We start from the raw sequence: 16796 nt of genomic DNA, 5'->3' as shown, positions 1-16796 counted from the left end.
TCTGTCTCCTTCACAGATGATTGTCCCCCGTGCCTGGCATATCACAGGAAACCAGTGAAGAGTGCTGAATGGCTGGATAAGTAATTGCTGAACCCTGGGACACGAGGGGGAAGAGAATCTCCTTTTCTGAAACCCTGGGAGGTTTTGTACATACTTTACATGTTAAATAAAAACTATAGTCATAGCTCAAGGACTTCAACTTCCCTACACCTCTCCCCTCCTTAGTCATTTCAGGGAGTGAGGTTCCCCACTGCCCCAGGCCCTGTGCTTATTCTGCACACCCTCCCAGCCTGCTCTGGGCTGGGCCTCCAGAACCCCATCTCACTGCACAGGCACATGGCACCACCTTGGAAGAGGCAGTAGATCTCAAGTAAAGACCCTTGAGTCTGAGTCCTTTATATATTCCGGGGACAAAGGTCACCTTCCCTGTAATTCCTTTCCTCTCCCTTAAACAAGCCAGCACACACACCTGAAATGAATGAGCATATTTAGGTCACCACCATGCCATCTGTTGGGTACTCCCACTATTAGGTTTGTGCTGGGCCTGGCATGCATTTTTTTTAAAGATTTTATTTATTTATTCGACAGAGATAGAGACAGCCAGCGAGAGAGGGAACACAGCAGGGGGAGTGGGAGAGGAAGAAGCAGGCTCATAGCGGAGGAGCCCGATGTGGGGCTCGATCCCATAACGCCGGGATCACGCCCTGAGCCGAAGGCAGACGCTTAACCGCTGTGCCACCCAGGCGCCCCGGCATGCAGTATCTTTAATCCTTCTGACCACCTTACAAAGTCCACATATCCCATTTCACAGACTTAAACACCAAGGCTCAGTGTTCTGGCAACTTGCTCAAGATGGTAATGTTGAGTAAGGGGTAAAGCTGGACTTGACTCACGACCTAAGCCGAAGTCCATGATCTTTCTATTCAGCTGCCTCCCTCTTAGAAACCACCTAATTAGCAACAGACTCCTGTCCCTGCTGGTCCTTTCTCACCAGAACCACCAGTCAACTCCTGTAAGCTACCTGTTCTCGGGCACGGCTCTATCTCCGCCAAATCTTTTTCCGAGGATACCTTGACAGGCTGCGATGCTGGCCACCCCGTGCTTATTTCTCAGGTAATGGTAATGAACGGAACTGGGTGACATGCCCTTGTGCCTGAGAACACTCAATGGGGGTCTTCCTCCAAGGGGGGGCAATCGAGAGAGGCAGTAAACATTTTTATGCCTCTCTGTCGAATCTCTACTGACTCGGGAAAAGAAATGAAAAACCTGGAATATAATTCCTTGAAAACTTCTGTGGGCCAAAGTCAGTCCATAAAGAAACAAAGCCGGGTCGGGTTGACCAGTAAAATTTACTCCACTTTGGTAGAAATCTGCCCAGTGGTTTGAACATTGCAGCCTTCTAAAGGTCGACTTTCTGTCCCCCCCTCCCCCCAGGAAACCAGTAACTGTCTGTATACAAGACTTTTATTCATTTCAGTTCTCACCCAAAACTCCAGGGTGGGAACAGGAGAAGCCACGTCACGCTGATGCAGCAGCAAGATGTGTCATCGGTGGGACGTGGTGACGACACGCTTGCTATAACATGGCAAAAAAACCCCTCACGTTTGGACAAAGAATAGGTCATGCTTTCGTCAGCTACATAAACTTGGGGGTGGGAGAGATCTCTCTCTGTGAAGTCAGAGACCCGAACGCACACTCAATCCCTGTCACGTGCAGTCTTCCTTTATCCGGGGAATTCACGGAAAGCACGCTATACGTGTAATTCACCGTCCACCCTGACGGAAAAGATCTTTGCCTTCCCCATCCTCAGGCACTGAGGGACGGACAACTTTCGTCCATGCCCAGACATGGCTGGCTGATGTGGGTGGGGGACGGTGAGTGCAGCAGGCAGGAGGAGGCTGGGGCAGAACCCCGTTTACAATGCTTGTTCTCAGCCCGCTGGGCTTGCCTTTCCTACCCTGGAGTCTCCATGTTGGGATGAGAAATCTTGGTGCGAAAAACATGGATCTTTAAAAGCCAAGAGGTTTAAAATGAATGGAACTGATTTTAGAAATATATAAGCAGTTGAGACTTGATTCAGACCACAACACTCCCTGCTGCTCCCCACCCCCAACTTCAGGCTGGAGAAAGGTGCCACGCAGGGTTCCGGGCCACGTCTTGGGACCAGCTGGCTTGCGGCTAGAGGCTGGGCACTGCTGGGCTCCAGCCCCGCCAGCACAAGCCACTGCACTTGGGCCAGACCCCTCCTGCGGGGTCATCTCTCTCCCAGGAGAGCCTGTGCAGTGGGAGCGGCTTCCTTGCCAGAGGGCTCTGTGTCACAGGTCATCGATTGGGTCCATGATAGGTACGTGACCAAAGCCAGGTAAACTAGCATTTTCCTTGGAACCTGACTGCTGGAGCCGGTTGGCTGAGGGTCCTGGGCTGCTGGGTTGCTCGACATTGCTGACCTTGTCCTTCAGGGCCGTCCTCCATCACCCCTATCCCATGAGGCTGGGGTCTACCCTCCTTCTCTTGTCCAAGCTGTAGGGGCTGCCCCCTCCTTATATTTACTGGCTTTGTTTTGTTTTTGCCTCTTGTGATATCCTGAGGCTCCTGCCTCACTGTAAAAACCCAGAGCAGACAGCGGTGGTGCCTCAGGCCTGCACAAAGCAGGTGTGTGCCAAGAACGAATGAGCGAAGAGCCACAGGGAAGGCAGTTTGGGGAAAGCACGTCATGTCTCAACTGCCCTCCCCAGAGGAAGTCAATTGTGATTTCTGCAGAACAAAGCATCTTGGGTAAATGAATGCTGTCCCCTGGCTCATCTTTCCTGTGGCTCTGGATTTTCACTTACTCCTTTACATCAAAGGAAATATTACCACACTGTCTGATGAGGAAAGAAGATATAAGGTCATCAGGAGACAGAGTTTTTACAGAGGCAAAGTAAGAAACCGTATGGGCAGGACAACCAGAAAGGGGACTCGGCGCTGACCTTGGGAACAGATACAGCTCTTGCGTTCAAAGAACACATCATTAAGGAAGGAGAGTAGGAACCATGAAGCCCAGAAACAAGTTTTGAGCAGCCCTGGCTGTGCAGAACTTACTGAGGCCGGTTCTGAGAGCAGAGCAGGGCTCGGCCAAGTGTTTCACGGGGCTGTCGCTTAGAGACAGGATGGTCAATAATTTCAGAAGTGTAAATGACTTCTACCCCTGGTGTGGTTATGAAGGCACAGAAATTTGGGTGCAAAGTTGCCACACTTAAAAATGTCTGTCTTCACGTTTTCACGAAGACACTTCAAGTCTGTCTCTTGGAAGAAACGACAACCATGTTCTCATCGCTACGATAGTGCATCAATTCAGAGCCTTTGAGTTCTTAATAACAGAACACTTGGATGCTTTGCCATTATCCAAAGATAAAATTTAGCCTTTCAGAGGGAATTCTGACATCACACTGTACTTTACAATTACACAGAAAGTGATGGATTTTAATTACCAGTTTTATCTTCAGAGGGATAAAACTTATATTTGTAATTGTAGTTTGGAAGTTCCAATGTCATTATGTCTTTTGAAAGAGAGATGATGACATCTTGCATTAAGCCCACAATTTACTTGATCTAATCTTTTCCTTAAAATGACTCTATTATGCAAATACACTTCTCACGTTTGGGCAGATGGGCTCCTGCCTCCCTGTCACTAACTGTCCCGCTCCGGCCACTCATACCCACAGACAAAGGCCCTCTTTCAAACAACTGAAGGCTGGCCCGTTGTCCTCGTATTCCTCCCTCTCTCTCCTCCAAGCTGACCTTTGCATTCCATGGAAAATGGAGCCCAAATGAACAAGTTTTATCACTTCCTTCTCACGCAGTGGGACAAAGGGAGCCTCTCCTGCCTCTAGACAATAGGACTCTTGGCAAAAGTATCTTCTCTTCCCATCGCTCGTCACCAGAGTTGTAGAGGGTTAGTAAATATACTGCCCCAGGTGCATCATAATAACGCAAACTCATTTAAACCAGCCTTGCAGATAAACACTGAATATTTACCAGCCCATAAAAATTGTCTGGCCAGCTCACACTGCATAAATCAAGTGACACTATTTTCTGGTGAGTGATAAAATAGATAAAACTAACATATTTCAGGACTTCCCTGATGCAAATTGTTTGTGGCTCTAGACATGTAGTTATCTGTAAGATTAATTTCCAAGTAACGCTTTCAGTAACCATGGTTCAGATAAACAATGTTGGCAAAAGTAAATTTTCTGCCTGAAGAAAAATATCCAGCTTGCATTTCAGAAGGAATAAAGGTCATATCACATGGACAGAAAATCTTTGTGGCTATTAAGACTAAACTGGACTAAGGGAGCTAAGCACAAGTTACAGTTTGAACCGCAGATAACATTTCCGTGCCTGACATCAACATATAAAGCCTTGAGAGACAACATGTGGGGAAGAAGAAGGGGGTAGAATTTAAACTCCTCGCCAACAAGAACATTACCAACACTAATTAGGAAAAGAAACAAATGAACGAAAACCCCGAAAGGTATTCTAAAAGGGTATTACTTTGCTAGTGAGGAGCTGTTGCAGGCATATGTTTTGAATTTTCTATCATTCTATTTGTAGAAAGATTTGGAAGCAGGATTATTTTATTGAAATATAACGCCGGATTGAGAAAAGTCCATTTCAAAAGGGAATAGCGAGCTGGAAGGAAGGGCTTTATCCGGCCAGTGTTTGGGCAGCCAGGTCTGGAGACTGACGGATGTCCTGAGCGTAACCGGATGCTTCCGGATGACTCGACAGTTGGGTCGGGTCACTGGGGTGCACGTGGCACAGACCAGCAGAGCAGGAGCCCAATGACCCTGGAGCTCTGAGTCCCTGGGCCTCACAGGGGAACTAAAACGACCCTCCAGCAAATGTGGTCCGAGCATTTGCGAACCATGGGGAAATGAAATAGTGCAGATGTGTTCCTGACCATAAGTTTTCCCTCTCTGAATCATGGAAAGCTAATTTAAACCAAGCACCGTAACACAACATTCGAATGCTCTCAGCCCGGTGCGTCTCGCTGGCCAGCGGCCTGGCTGAGGAAGTCACCCCCGCCCCCGGGATTGTGAGGGTCACATCCTGACTCTACTCCGGGTCCAGGCGAGAGCGCAGAGGGACTGTGGGAAGTATGTCACTATGGCAGAATCAGGGCTCCTGAGTCAGCATCTTATGATAGCTGGACACCGATGAATATTTAATAAACGAGAGAACGGGGTGACAAATGAGCATCTATGCTCTCCAGGTCATGGTCCAAGCTCTGGACAAGCAGAACTGCCTGCAGTTCCCTGGAATGGCCCTGTGTTTCTGCGCGCCTTGAGCCCTGCTAGTCCGTGTGCAGGAAATACCCTTCCCCACCCACCCCTGCCAAACGACGTCTCCAGGGCCACCTCGTCTAGAACACCTTCCGGGTTGGCTCCACACCCCACTCCAGGCTGAGCCCTCTCTCTTCCATGGCCCACCACGTCAGCGTGCTCCCTACAGCCCCAGGACGTGGGCATCTTGCTCCCTGGTCCGTGAGCTCCCCGGTCCGTGAGCTCCCCGTGAGCTCAGTCTTCTTTCTAGAGCTCAGACTTACTAGGCGCCACGCGCCTAGCCTGCGACCGCACCTGGTGTATTACCCACGCTAGGTCGTAGGCTGTGTTAGAGGACATCCGTACACCCTCGGGGTGGGCATAGTACAATCCCCATTTTACAGACAGGTCCAAGGATGGCTAGTCTGTTGAGGGTCACCTCGTTAGTAAGTGAGTGATCTATTCAACGCCCATGGGAGGCAGAAAAGCCCCCCCCCCCAAAGAGGCCCACGTCCTAATCCTCGCAACCTGGGAATATGTCACCTCACACGGCAAAAGGAACTTGGAGGATGTGATTAAAGATTTGGGGCGGGGCGATTCTCCTGAATGGTCTGGGGAGGTGTAATGTGGTCACAGGGCCCTTATCCGAGGGCGACAGGAGGGTCGGACGCAGAGAAGATGTGATGACAGAAGGAGAAGCCAGAGAGAGACAGAGACTGGCAGATGCAGCTGCTGGCCTTGAAGATGGAGGGGGGCCGTGAGCCCAGGAACGCAGGTGCCCCGGGAAGCTGGACGACACAGAGAAAGTCCTCTCCCCAGAGCCTGCAAGAGGGACGCTGCCCTGCCAACAGCTTCGTTTTTGGGCTCCTACCCTGCAGAACCATAAGGTGACAGATTCGCGTTGTCGTAAGCCAATGCATTGGCGGCGATTCCGGACAGCAGCCGCGGGACACTCAGTGCCTGTGAACTAGACAACAGGGCAGCCGCATGGAAGGAAAGGAAAGGAGCGCACTGCGTTCGCAAGGAGCTGGGGAAAGGCCCTTCTGAGGAGGAGCGGAGGGCCGCAGCTGGCCCTGGCCCGCCCGAGCAGGTACGGCCATCTGAAGGGCCGAGAAAGGATTGGCTGAGGTCCACTGAACCCTGGGAAGTCACGAGCCTGAGGTGGGTCCCCGAGCTCGTCATTTCCAGGCACCCTGAGCACCCCTGACGCCAGGGAGGCTTAGTCCCCGCACAGTGACCCTCTCACAGCAGACGTGCCATGGCCCAGGCAGAGGCCTCCTCAGTCCTCACGCGGGGCGCAGGGAGAGGAGAGGCGGGCTGGGGGCTCGGGAGCAGCAGTCCTGCCCAGGAGGTGGAGCCGGCCCCCGGGCAGTCAGGCCGCCAGCCGCAGGGATGTAGAGAATTCACAGAAGGGAACTTCCTCCTGCTCTTGCTTTTGAAAAGCTTAGCGCATGAGTCAGGTTGTCAGTTTGCCTGTCTGGCTGTCTCTCGCTCGCTCACTCGTGCGCGCTCTCGCTCTGGTCAGGCAGCTTGAGAAGGACTCATCTGATGAGATAATAAATACCAGCCTTGGTCACCAGGAATCCGAGGCGTGCAGCCAGCTGAGTCACACAGTGGCGGTGGCTCAGAGCGAGCCGTGGAGCTCCGTCTGACCTCACTGTGGAAACGGGGCCAGACGCTGTAATGGAGCAGGGCACCAAAGAGCATTCTACTCCGAAAGCTCCCAAGTGCTGTGTGTGCTCTGGCCACAGAATGCTTTTTTGGAACGGAGCGTTAGAACATCTCCTGTAACTCGAGAAGGGGGAGATTACGGAGTCCGGAGAAAGGCTGGGAAGGAACGGCCACTGGGGATGCCTTAGGCCACGAGGAGTTGGCCTGCAGCAGTAGCCGCTGTCCCAAAGTGACCTCACTTGGCTGAAAGGTGTCTGAAGTCACGAAACCATTCAGAGCCCATCCAACCCCCTGACACATGTATAGTGAGTGCCTTCTTCGTGCTTGTCATCGCAAGGCATTTCCCTAGCTGGAGAGCGAGAGACCCCCCACCCTGGCCTGGGGGTCCCTCTGGCCCAGCCAGCGAGGAGGCCAGGGTGGAGGGCTGGTCAGGGTCCAGAGATGAAGCACAAGGCCCCAGATACCGCAGGCCTCCTCCTTCTGTGCCCAAGCGGATCCACGAAGCCTTGGGGAGCACCGGGAGAGCTCCTCACAGATACAGCGAGGCCCGAGTACGGACGGGCATCTTTGGCCGGTGGGGCAGAGGGCTCCATGACAGGACCCAACCCTCAGAAACTTCTGTGCCTGTTCTCCCTGATTGCTCGTGGCTTTCACATCACACTGAAAACCCAAGCTCTGAGGATCAGTCATCATTTTCTGCCCTAGTTTACTGTCCTCATCACTCCTGAAACCAAAAACCTCACAATGAAAGTCTGACAAGGGCCCGTATCGGATTTCCCTCCCCCTGGAACTTGCCTGGCTCTCTGCTTGGCTGACCACAGTGGCCTTGCCATGGCTGGCGTCTCTGGCCAGCACTGAGGTCACCTCTGCAAGGCGGCAGGAGGAGGGAGAATGACAGGACTGGGTGGCGACCGCACTCTTAGAAAGTGCTCTCCATGGGATTTACTGCTGGAATCCTGGAGCCGGACAGAGGCAGCAAACCCTGGGGTGGGGAGTCCACTGGGCCCTGGCTGTCCCCCAGGGCCCTGGACCTCTGGCCCCAGATGGGTCAACAGAGGACATGCCCAGGGGACTGATTATCACTCTTTTGCCTCCAAGCGTCTGTTCGACTGCGGAGCTTCCGTGGAACTGGTTCTTTGGTGCGACTGTATGTGTGTACTATATATGGCCCTTGGGCCAGCTGGCCTGGGTTCAAATCCCAACCTCACGACCTCACGACACTGACTCCAGTCTGTGAATTGGAGCTTCACTTTCTCTACGCTGTAGTCCTTGTCCCTACCTCTAATGCTGGGAGTTAGAAGGGACAAGTCATACCAAGCACCTGGCCCAGCATCCTCTACACAGGAAGCAGGGAGCAGACAGCCTCTAATTGCCCCAGCAGCTGCTTCCTGGCTACCTGCCTATCTGGGCACCTTTCTTGGAACACACAAGTCTATCACTCTGCTTTTAGAACCAAAATGGCTTTCAAGGCTCTTAAACACCTGTGTCCATGTTCTTGCTCTGAGCTCTGGTATCCAGGCCTCCCATTCCAGCAGTCCCGTTGTGTGCCTTCCCGGCCGAGCCAGCTTGCTTCTCCCTGCGTCAGGAGCAACCTCTCCCTGTCCTTCCTGGTCACACGCTACTCAAGCATCAAGTCTGCAGTGACTTTCTCTTTGGCACCCCAGCTTTTGGTTAGGGTCCTTGTTTGAGCACCAAGGAGCACTTACATAATCAGAGTGGATGGAAGGTTCTATCTGTAAGCCCGACTACCTGCTAAGCTATCTGAGGCCAGGGGTCATGGCTGATTCTTCTCTGTCACTCCCTAGGACACACAGTAGGGGCTCACACTTCTCTCCTCATTGGACCACATTGAGCCCTCAGGGCAGGCTCTGTGGCAGCACCCGTTTTTTCCTGCCCAGTGCCTGGCCCGGCCCCAGACCTACCAGGAAGCCAGTCACTGCAGCTGAACAGAGGGAAGCTTTGGAGATGGCGCACTGCAGGAGTGATGCTTGTGGAAAGAGAGCGAGCTCCCCAGCCCCACTGCTCTGCGCCCACTGGTGGCAGCCACCTACCTGGTCCCCAGAGCGTGACGCACTGCTGCTCGTGGGTCTGACAGATGCCGTTGTAACAGTAGCCGTCCACCCCCTGACACGCGTGCCCGTCGTGCAGGTACACGTTGGCCGGGCAGTGTGGGCTGGCCCCTGTGCAGAACTCTGGGAGGTCGCAGGAATTGCTGGAGTCCCTGCACGCTGTTCCCGCAGGCTTCAGCTGGAAAGAGAGGCTGTTTATAGCACGTGCACTGCGGGAAAGGGGGAGCAGCTTCCCGGCAGCACCCCTGGGGCAGAACGGAGCAAAGCCGTCCTCATGAAGCCTCACATACAAGGGCAAGGACTCCAAAGCAAGAGAGACACAGAGAGTCATTAAATAAATAGAATCTTGCTCTGGGGTTCACCTTTCCACTATGGGGGGGTGGGTGCAATCAAGAGCAGCTTAACTCCATGCAATATTAGGGTTTTCTGCCCAGCGGACAAGCTGGCTACTGGCACCTGTCCCCAGGAGGCGTGGGCAGGGAGTGCTGGCTGATGGGCTTCTTCCTTCTGAAGATCTCTGGGGGCCAACACCGTCTCGTGTTTTATGACATGTGCGCTCACAGTATTCCCGCTGTGGCCCAGATGACAAAAATCATCCCGAGGGCTTAGTCACAATATTATTTCACTTTGTCATCAAATCATGGAGTTGGGTACCTGTCTGTAGGACTTCACGGGGAGAAGGAGCAATGAGGCGAAGCAAGGGAGCTACAGAAGATGCTCGGAGCCATTGGCCAACACCTCATCCTTTCGTGGTTGAAGACACGAAGGCTCAGAGTGGCTGGTCAGAGGCCGCACAGCCAGCGACCTCCCCCCTGCTTGTCCCGGACACCCTCCCCCGCCAGCAGCTGTGTGCCAGGGGCGCCAGCTTCCCTGAACGCTTCCCCAGAAGTTAATCAGAAGAAGAAAGGGCAGGAGGGGTGTTTCAAGCCGGACGTAAGATGGTGTAATGCACTTCGGAGTCACAGGGCTCTAGTGGGGGAGCCAAGAGGGAGTTTCCTGCGAGCAGCAGGCCAAAATCAATTGCTTAATTAAAAAAGGAATAAAGTCTACCCTTGGAATCTTTGAATCAAAAGCTTGGGCTTCCAGTCTGTCAGATCTCAGCTCTGAAAAACGAGACAAACAGTGGAATTGCCAAAACAAACCTAGTTATGGCGGCAGGAACGGCCCAAGTAGGAAACTGCCCGGTGGGCCCGGCCGGGCCGGCCAGCACCTTGTGTTAGGAGGACGTCAAGATCGAGATGTGGACAGAAGACCCCTGGAGCAGCCCCGATGGCTTCTCGGGCCCGGCCGGCAGATGTTCCCGGGATCAAGCAGAGGTAGAGTGACGGGGGTGGGGGTGGCTCTCCAGGTGTTCCCACTGTGGTGAGGGGACCTCATGCGTCTCCAAAGGCGCAATGGGCACATTTAACACTGAGCCGGAGTTTTTTGGCACCGTTGCTTCCAACTCACGAATAAATAACTTATCACATGTGAGTTAGCACTAAAGTGTGCATTTCACACGAAGGTCGGGCGACAGGAAGAACAGGTGGTGGGGACACCGGCTTGTGTGGTAAGGGGCTACAGTTCCCACAGCACAGGGGTCGTGTGTCCTGTCTCAGAGTGGAACCCGCCGAAGCAGGGGGTGGCCTCGGGGCCAAGAGAACTCACCTGACAGTCTTCGCAGCACAGCCCGTGGGCACACACGGCGTCTGGCTTCAGGGTGCACGTGGTGGCGTTGCAACAGAGATTCAGACATTCCTGCAGAGGGGAGTGGGGTTCGTGGGACACGGTCATAGGGGGCAACTACTCATGGCTGGCGGGGGCCATAAAGGGAAGCAAGAACCAGAAGGCCTGGCCCTTGGACTAAAAACTAGCCTGACCGAGAGGATCTTCATCTGTGAGAAAGCCAAGCCTTGGGTAAGCGCTTTTGAACGGAGGGGGTGAGTCCCCGGGAAGAGTTTGAAACCCCAGTGCCTTTCGCGGAGGGCAAGGGAGCCTGCCCAGGAAGGGTGGCCGCCGAGCCCAGCCAAGTGGGCCGCGGGTGGGGCTCTGCAGGGAGCTCTCGGGTGCATGCGGGTCTTCCTGCAGCAAACTCTATCAGGATCACTGGCATACTTCGAAGTTATTATTTAAAATACACAGAGATGCGTACCGACGCAACTCTTCCAATACTGACCCTTTCCACCTGGAGTGTGCCGGCAGGCAATGAAGTCACATCAGCTGTGTTTGGACCACAGTTCCCTGCAATCCTACCAAACGCTGAAGCCAAGACTCCTACTCAGCACAGGTGGGCTGCCTCACCTGACGAGGCACCTCTCCGGTCGGAAAGGCACAGTACAACGACCAAGGTCACTGGAAGGCTGTGCTCGCTGATTTGCAAGGGATTTAAACGGATAGATCAAATATCAGGTGCACTGTTCTCTCTGAAATGAGAGAAAATGACCTCCTTTGTTAACCGGTGCTTCACAAGTACCTGCTTTTTTCTAACAAAAAACCCTACAAGAGACAGACACCTTTGCTTTGCTGTCCACAGAAGGTCTATGCATATTAGTGTATTCGTGAAGTCCTTGTACTTTAGGACATCCCAGTGACTTGGAGTTTACACATTTTAGAAGAAACTGAATTATCAGAAGGAAGAGTTCATGGGGTCTTTAGTATTAATTTATTGATGTCCTTTTATTTAGTGTATGACATGAGCAAAAGAATATATATATTAGCTAGAGTGAAGCCAGCCATGTACTCTTTTAAGAGTATAGTCATTTACTCCTGAAAACCATTTTCTGCACATGAATTTATCCTTGGTATTATAAATGCAATTCACAACATTTTGTTGATAATCCAGAAGGTTCAGGACTATCCTAGGTCTCTGACCTGTACCCTACGGAAGACTGTGGATTATGTTCTCGTTTGGTGTTTACCATTTGCCCCTATTATACATACATCCAAAGTTATTAAATTTTAAATTTGTTCTAGGACTTTATAAACATCCGGAGTGTATAATATATACAATAAGATAAAAGTGCCAACCAGAAGTCATAGCTGTAACTTTCATGACAGTAAGGGTTTCTAACTCAGGGACTTACAATCTCATAAAGTTTAGGAACTTGATCTTTTTCTTTTAAAGGAGCCCATTGACTGCATTCCTGACCGGTGACATCAAATATACAGCAATGTCATCCTGCTCATTAAGGTCTAAATGGCTCTACTAATGACACACTAACCAAATTACGGATCTCCCTGAGCTTCTAAATTAAATCAGCCCTCTGAAAACTGGTCCTAAGATTCTTTGAGAACTACCTCCCCCCCACCCTGACCAAATCACCAAATAATATAAGCAGCCGCTCAAATGGAAAGGCAGCCAAGCAGAATGGCTTTGACTTCAAAGGGGATTGATAATGTGAGAAAGATAACTAAGTTTAAAAGATATTTGCAGGCTACTGGCATTCTATTGACTTTAAACAAGGAGATAAGGCTGCTTTCCCAACCCTGTTAGCTGGATGAATGAGTGAGTTGTCAGGATATCCTTATGGTGGATGTAAATCCCATGCCCTGTATGGAAGGCTTCAGCAGCCACTTGCCTTTGGAACTACCCAGGATCTGTTTCTTCCGCAGTACTGTATTTATCAGAAGAGACAAATTCCTCATCTGCTGATACATTTATTATTTTAGGACTCAATAGAAAAGTTCAACAGAGCCAATGAACACTAAGTCTCCAAATGGAAAAAAAAAAAAGAATAATGAAGCCATTAGAGAACTTTCTGCAAGAGCCTCGTCATTCTTGGGTTGTGGGCGGCAGACCCAGATTCCTCGTCTCAGTGCACCGAAATGTCTACCGTAGACATCCCGGTGCACCTCCTTGCAAACAGTGATTACTTCCGGGAGCAAGGGGGCGGAAGCTGGGTCCAGTTGTGAGCAGGGGAAGCTGTTCTGATCCCATTCGCTCGTTGATGTGGTGATACACCAAGTGCCTCTGTGGGCCAGGGGTGCATGGGCCAATATGAAGCACATGGGTAACGAGTATTTCCAGGGCCTGAGCACTGGGTAGGAGGATACAGGGCCCAGGTGAACTGAGCCCAGGTCTGACTAAAAGTTTTGGTTAAAGCAGTCTGGAAACTGGATATGGGGTGTTACACTGTTAGATGCAGTTTGAAAAGCGAAAACTAAAGAACTGCAAATTGAAGCAAGAGCCTTGCCTATGACTTCGAAAGATTTCTTGGACAGAAGGATTTTGGATGAGAACAACAGTTCTCTTCAAATGTCAAGAAATTATCCTGTGAAGAAGGACCCTAACCACAGACATACACAGTTGGGAACTACGTTCAGGAAGAATATGGCTCTCTGTAAGGAAGGAGTAGGATTTAATCAGTGCTGTCCTGCAATACAGTATCCAGCCCGGAGAGATAGGAAGCACCCTGCCAAAGCCATATGCCTCCTTGATGGAGGCGAAGTTGAGGGTCACATCAGTGGCTGGGAAGTTTCAGGCACTCAAACATTTGCTGACGTGATGGTGGTGTTGGGGTGCTGGTGGGATGGTAGTGATGATGGTGGTAGGGATGGTGGTGGTGACGGTGGTGGCAGTGATGATGGTGGTAGGGATGATGGTGTTAGGGATGGTGGTGGTGGTGATGGGGATGGTGGTGGTGATGCAGATGGTGATAATGGTGGTAGGGATGGTGGTGGTGATGACTGTAGTGGTGGCAGTGGTGACAGTGGTAGGGATGGTGGTGGTGATGACTGTAGTGGTGGCAGTGGTGACAGTGGTAGGGATGGTGGTGGTGATGGGGATGGTGGTGGTGGTGATGGTGGTGGTGGCAGTGATGGTGGTAGGGATGGTGGTGGTGATGACTGTAGTGGTGGCAGTGGTGACAGTGGTAGGGATGGTGGTGGTGATGACTGTAGTGGTGACAGTGGTAGGGATGGTGGTGGTGATGGGGATGGTGGTGGTGGTGATGGTGGTGGTGGCAGTGATGGTGGTAGGGATGGTGGTGGTGATGACTGTAGTGGTGGCAGTGGTGACAGTGGTAGGGATGGTGGTCGTAGGGATGGTGGTGGTGATGGGGATGGTGGTGATGGGGATGACAGTGGTTATGGTAGGGTGACAATGGGGTGGTGGTGATGGCAGGGGTGGCAGCAGTGCCGGTAGTGGTACTACAGCATGGAGCAAGTGACTACTGGCGGTCATTCTAAACCTGAGAGTTCATGACTCTATGAAGAACTGTCAAATTCATTTAGATTAAATAAACAATTACAGGAGTTCAAATCAAAGACAAACCTTTTTAAGTCCACATGGCCTCTCCTGAGAACTACAGGTGATTTTAACTAATTGTTTTTCTTCTTCAAGTAATTAACAAAATCTCTAAGGAAATTCCCCTTTGCAGATCCCATCCCATGCCAGTTCCAAGTTTTCCTCTACTAATCTTAAGAGTTTCTATAGCCCCATGCGTGAGGACCTGCAATCCCCGTACAACAATCACCCCCAGCACACTGTGAGCACAATTCCTGCTGCTCTGGACAGTGCTGCTATCACAGGTGACTTCTGGGTTTGGAAAGGGCACGCAGACATTTGATGGGACCACCCCTACAAGCCCCATCCCCTAGTACATTCTTGCGGAAATGGCCAGACTGAGCCCAAGATGGGTCCAGTATGGGAAACCACAGAGACCTGGAGATGAAACAGATGAAAAAGGTTCTACAATCAGTTGCCTGTCTGATAAGCACAGGAATGGCAGGGATAGCCCAGGGTCTCTGCACATTTCCTTCCACCCCAGAACCCCCTTTCAGAGCAGCTCGTCAGAACATGCTCTTCCGAAGCCCTCGCCAAGCCTATCTCTGCATCCAGCTAAGCCCGCCTTGAACCGTCTGCCATTCCAGCTGACATCAGCTCTCGCGGAGGGAATCCCACATGCAGACGGCTTGCTAGACAAACTGCTTGCTTTGATTTATTCTAAACACAACCTCCTCCAAGCTTCCAGGAGGCATTTGTTTTTACCAGGAGATCTCACAGCATCCTGTCTTTCTCTTCCCTTCTCAAGATCATCCAGAGATTAAAAAGTGGCTTTTATAAATTTTAGGTTGATTAACTTTATCTTGGGTCCTACGGAAAGAAGAAATTTTCCTAACATGGGCTGGGAAACAGGGTTAAGTAAGCCCTTTGCTGGATAAAAATGTTCCCTGCTTTTGCTTATTGCTTCTGAAAGCTAATGAGTGCGGAGGCAGAAGCCCGGAGCCTCGAGTTGTGCATACAGACGAGGCTCAGCATCGAGCAGAATTGCAACGCGGGCGGGAGCTCTCAGTTCAGAATGTATGTTGCTTATTCAAATTCCCCTCTGGTCGCTCGCCTCACAAAGAGAAAGAAACGATGCTTATTAGCCATCTGAAGCTAGCATTCCGAAGCTTTCTTCTCTGTTAAACTCCAAGCTAAATGCTTTTTTATTGTTCTTGTCCTCATCTCACCTCACCTACACCTGTCCTTCAATACAGAAGATCCTTTGTTGTTTCAAACCAGTGCTACAACTTATCTGTGCCATCGTTACAGCTCAGGGGGGCCACCCTGGCTCGTGCCGCTATTCGAGGTGGCCGTTTAGGACTTTCCATCTGAGTTTCTAGCACTTCCATCCTGCTGCGTCATTCTTGCAAGTGCAGGTTCCTTTGCCAGCCGTGGACGTGAGGCAACGGTCCTGGGACGTGTCTCTTACCTCAGGCTCCCCACAGTCGCACTCCTCTCCTTGTTCCACGTAGCCGTTCCCGCACTTCTGGCCCCCGAAAGACTGCTTCACTTCCGGCAGGTTAAAGAGGCACATCCCCACACCTTTCTCCAGACTGATCTCCAGGTCCTTCTTGCTACAGCTGCTGAACACCATGGGGAATGGGAACCTGTGGGGGAGAGCTGGCATAGTCAGTTGTCCAGGCACAGGATGGGCAGGTTCATGGCACCTGCTGATGACACCTGCCACGTGTCCGCTGTTCGTCCCCGTGAACAAAGGCTTAACTACCTCGCACAGAACGAGGCACGTTCAGCTACCTCCCGAGATCCATTCCCGTACGTGCCCACCCTACTGAGGAGGAGCTCTATCAGAGAGGAAGTGACCTTGACAGTTTTCAAATCAACATTTTTAGCCAGAATGTCATTATGGACAATTATTAATGGTTCTGTATGAAATGATACAATGAAAAATGAATTCTTGGGACCTGCAGCTTCCAGTCTGAACGCATACCGATGTCTGTACTGGAAAGTACAAAGAAGATACAAGTACAAATGACTGTGTTTATCAGTTCCACGGTGCCACGGACGCAACCCCACTGTAGGTCAGGGCCGGCTGATACTGGCCTGCGGGTCTACGAAGGGCGAATCCCTGCTTCCCAAAGCATAGCTGTGAGAAAATGGAGGCGGCCAGAAATGCAGGTCCTGCTCTTGCCTCGCAATCCCAGGGCTACAAAGGGATGTAGCAAAGCTGGCCAACTGCCCTGCAAAGTTCATGCTCCCCCTTCCATGGTCTAGAGGGGCTGTCCCGTTCCCTCACTCCAGGGTGGGTTCTATGACTAATTCTTGGCAATGGGACATGAGCAGAGGTGAAGTGACATGGAGCGCTTCTGGCTGAAGGTAGTTAAGTGAGTGGTCTTCTTCAGGTCCTTTCTTTCCCCGCTGCCAGCTGAGCTCAGGGTATTCCAATGTCCTAGGAGGTGAAGGAGCCAGACACGGCACCTGGTCCTGACTCAGTGCTGGGAGGGAAGTCACCTGCAGCTTAGAGCTCTGGGCTGTCATATGGAAGGAAAA

General features: G+C 51.5%; 1 protein-coding gene across 1 annotated transcript in view; it reads right to left on the bottom strand.

Annotated features, from left to right (window-relative positions):
- Nucleotides 1-16796, bottom strand: part of ADAM12 (ADAM metallopeptidase domain 12) — a 335474-nt gene that overhangs the window by 39094 nt on the left and 279584 nt on the right. The window contains exons 12-14 of the mRNA XM_026494364.4: nt 15718-15895; nt 10691-10780; nt 9026-9221 (exon numbers count right to left, since the gene is read on the bottom strand). Coding sequence (XP_026350149.2) covers nt 9026-9221; nt 10691-10780; nt 15718-15895 — 464 coding nt within the window. The remainder of the gene's footprint in view (nt 1-9025; nt 9222-10690; nt 10781-15717; nt 15896-16796) is intronic.

The sequence above is a fragment of the Ursus arctos genome, unplaced genomic scaffold (genome assembly GCF_023065955.2).
Source record: "Ursus arctos isolate Adak ecotype North America unplaced genomic scaffold, UrsArc2.0 scaffold_7, whole genome shotgun sequence".
Classification (NCBI taxonomy): domain Eukaryota; kingdom Metazoa; phylum Chordata; class Mammalia; order Carnivora; family Ursidae; genus Ursus; species Ursus arctos.
The sequence above is the reverse complement of the archived record's forward strand: the minus strand, read 5'-3'. Positions and strand labels throughout refer to the sequence as shown.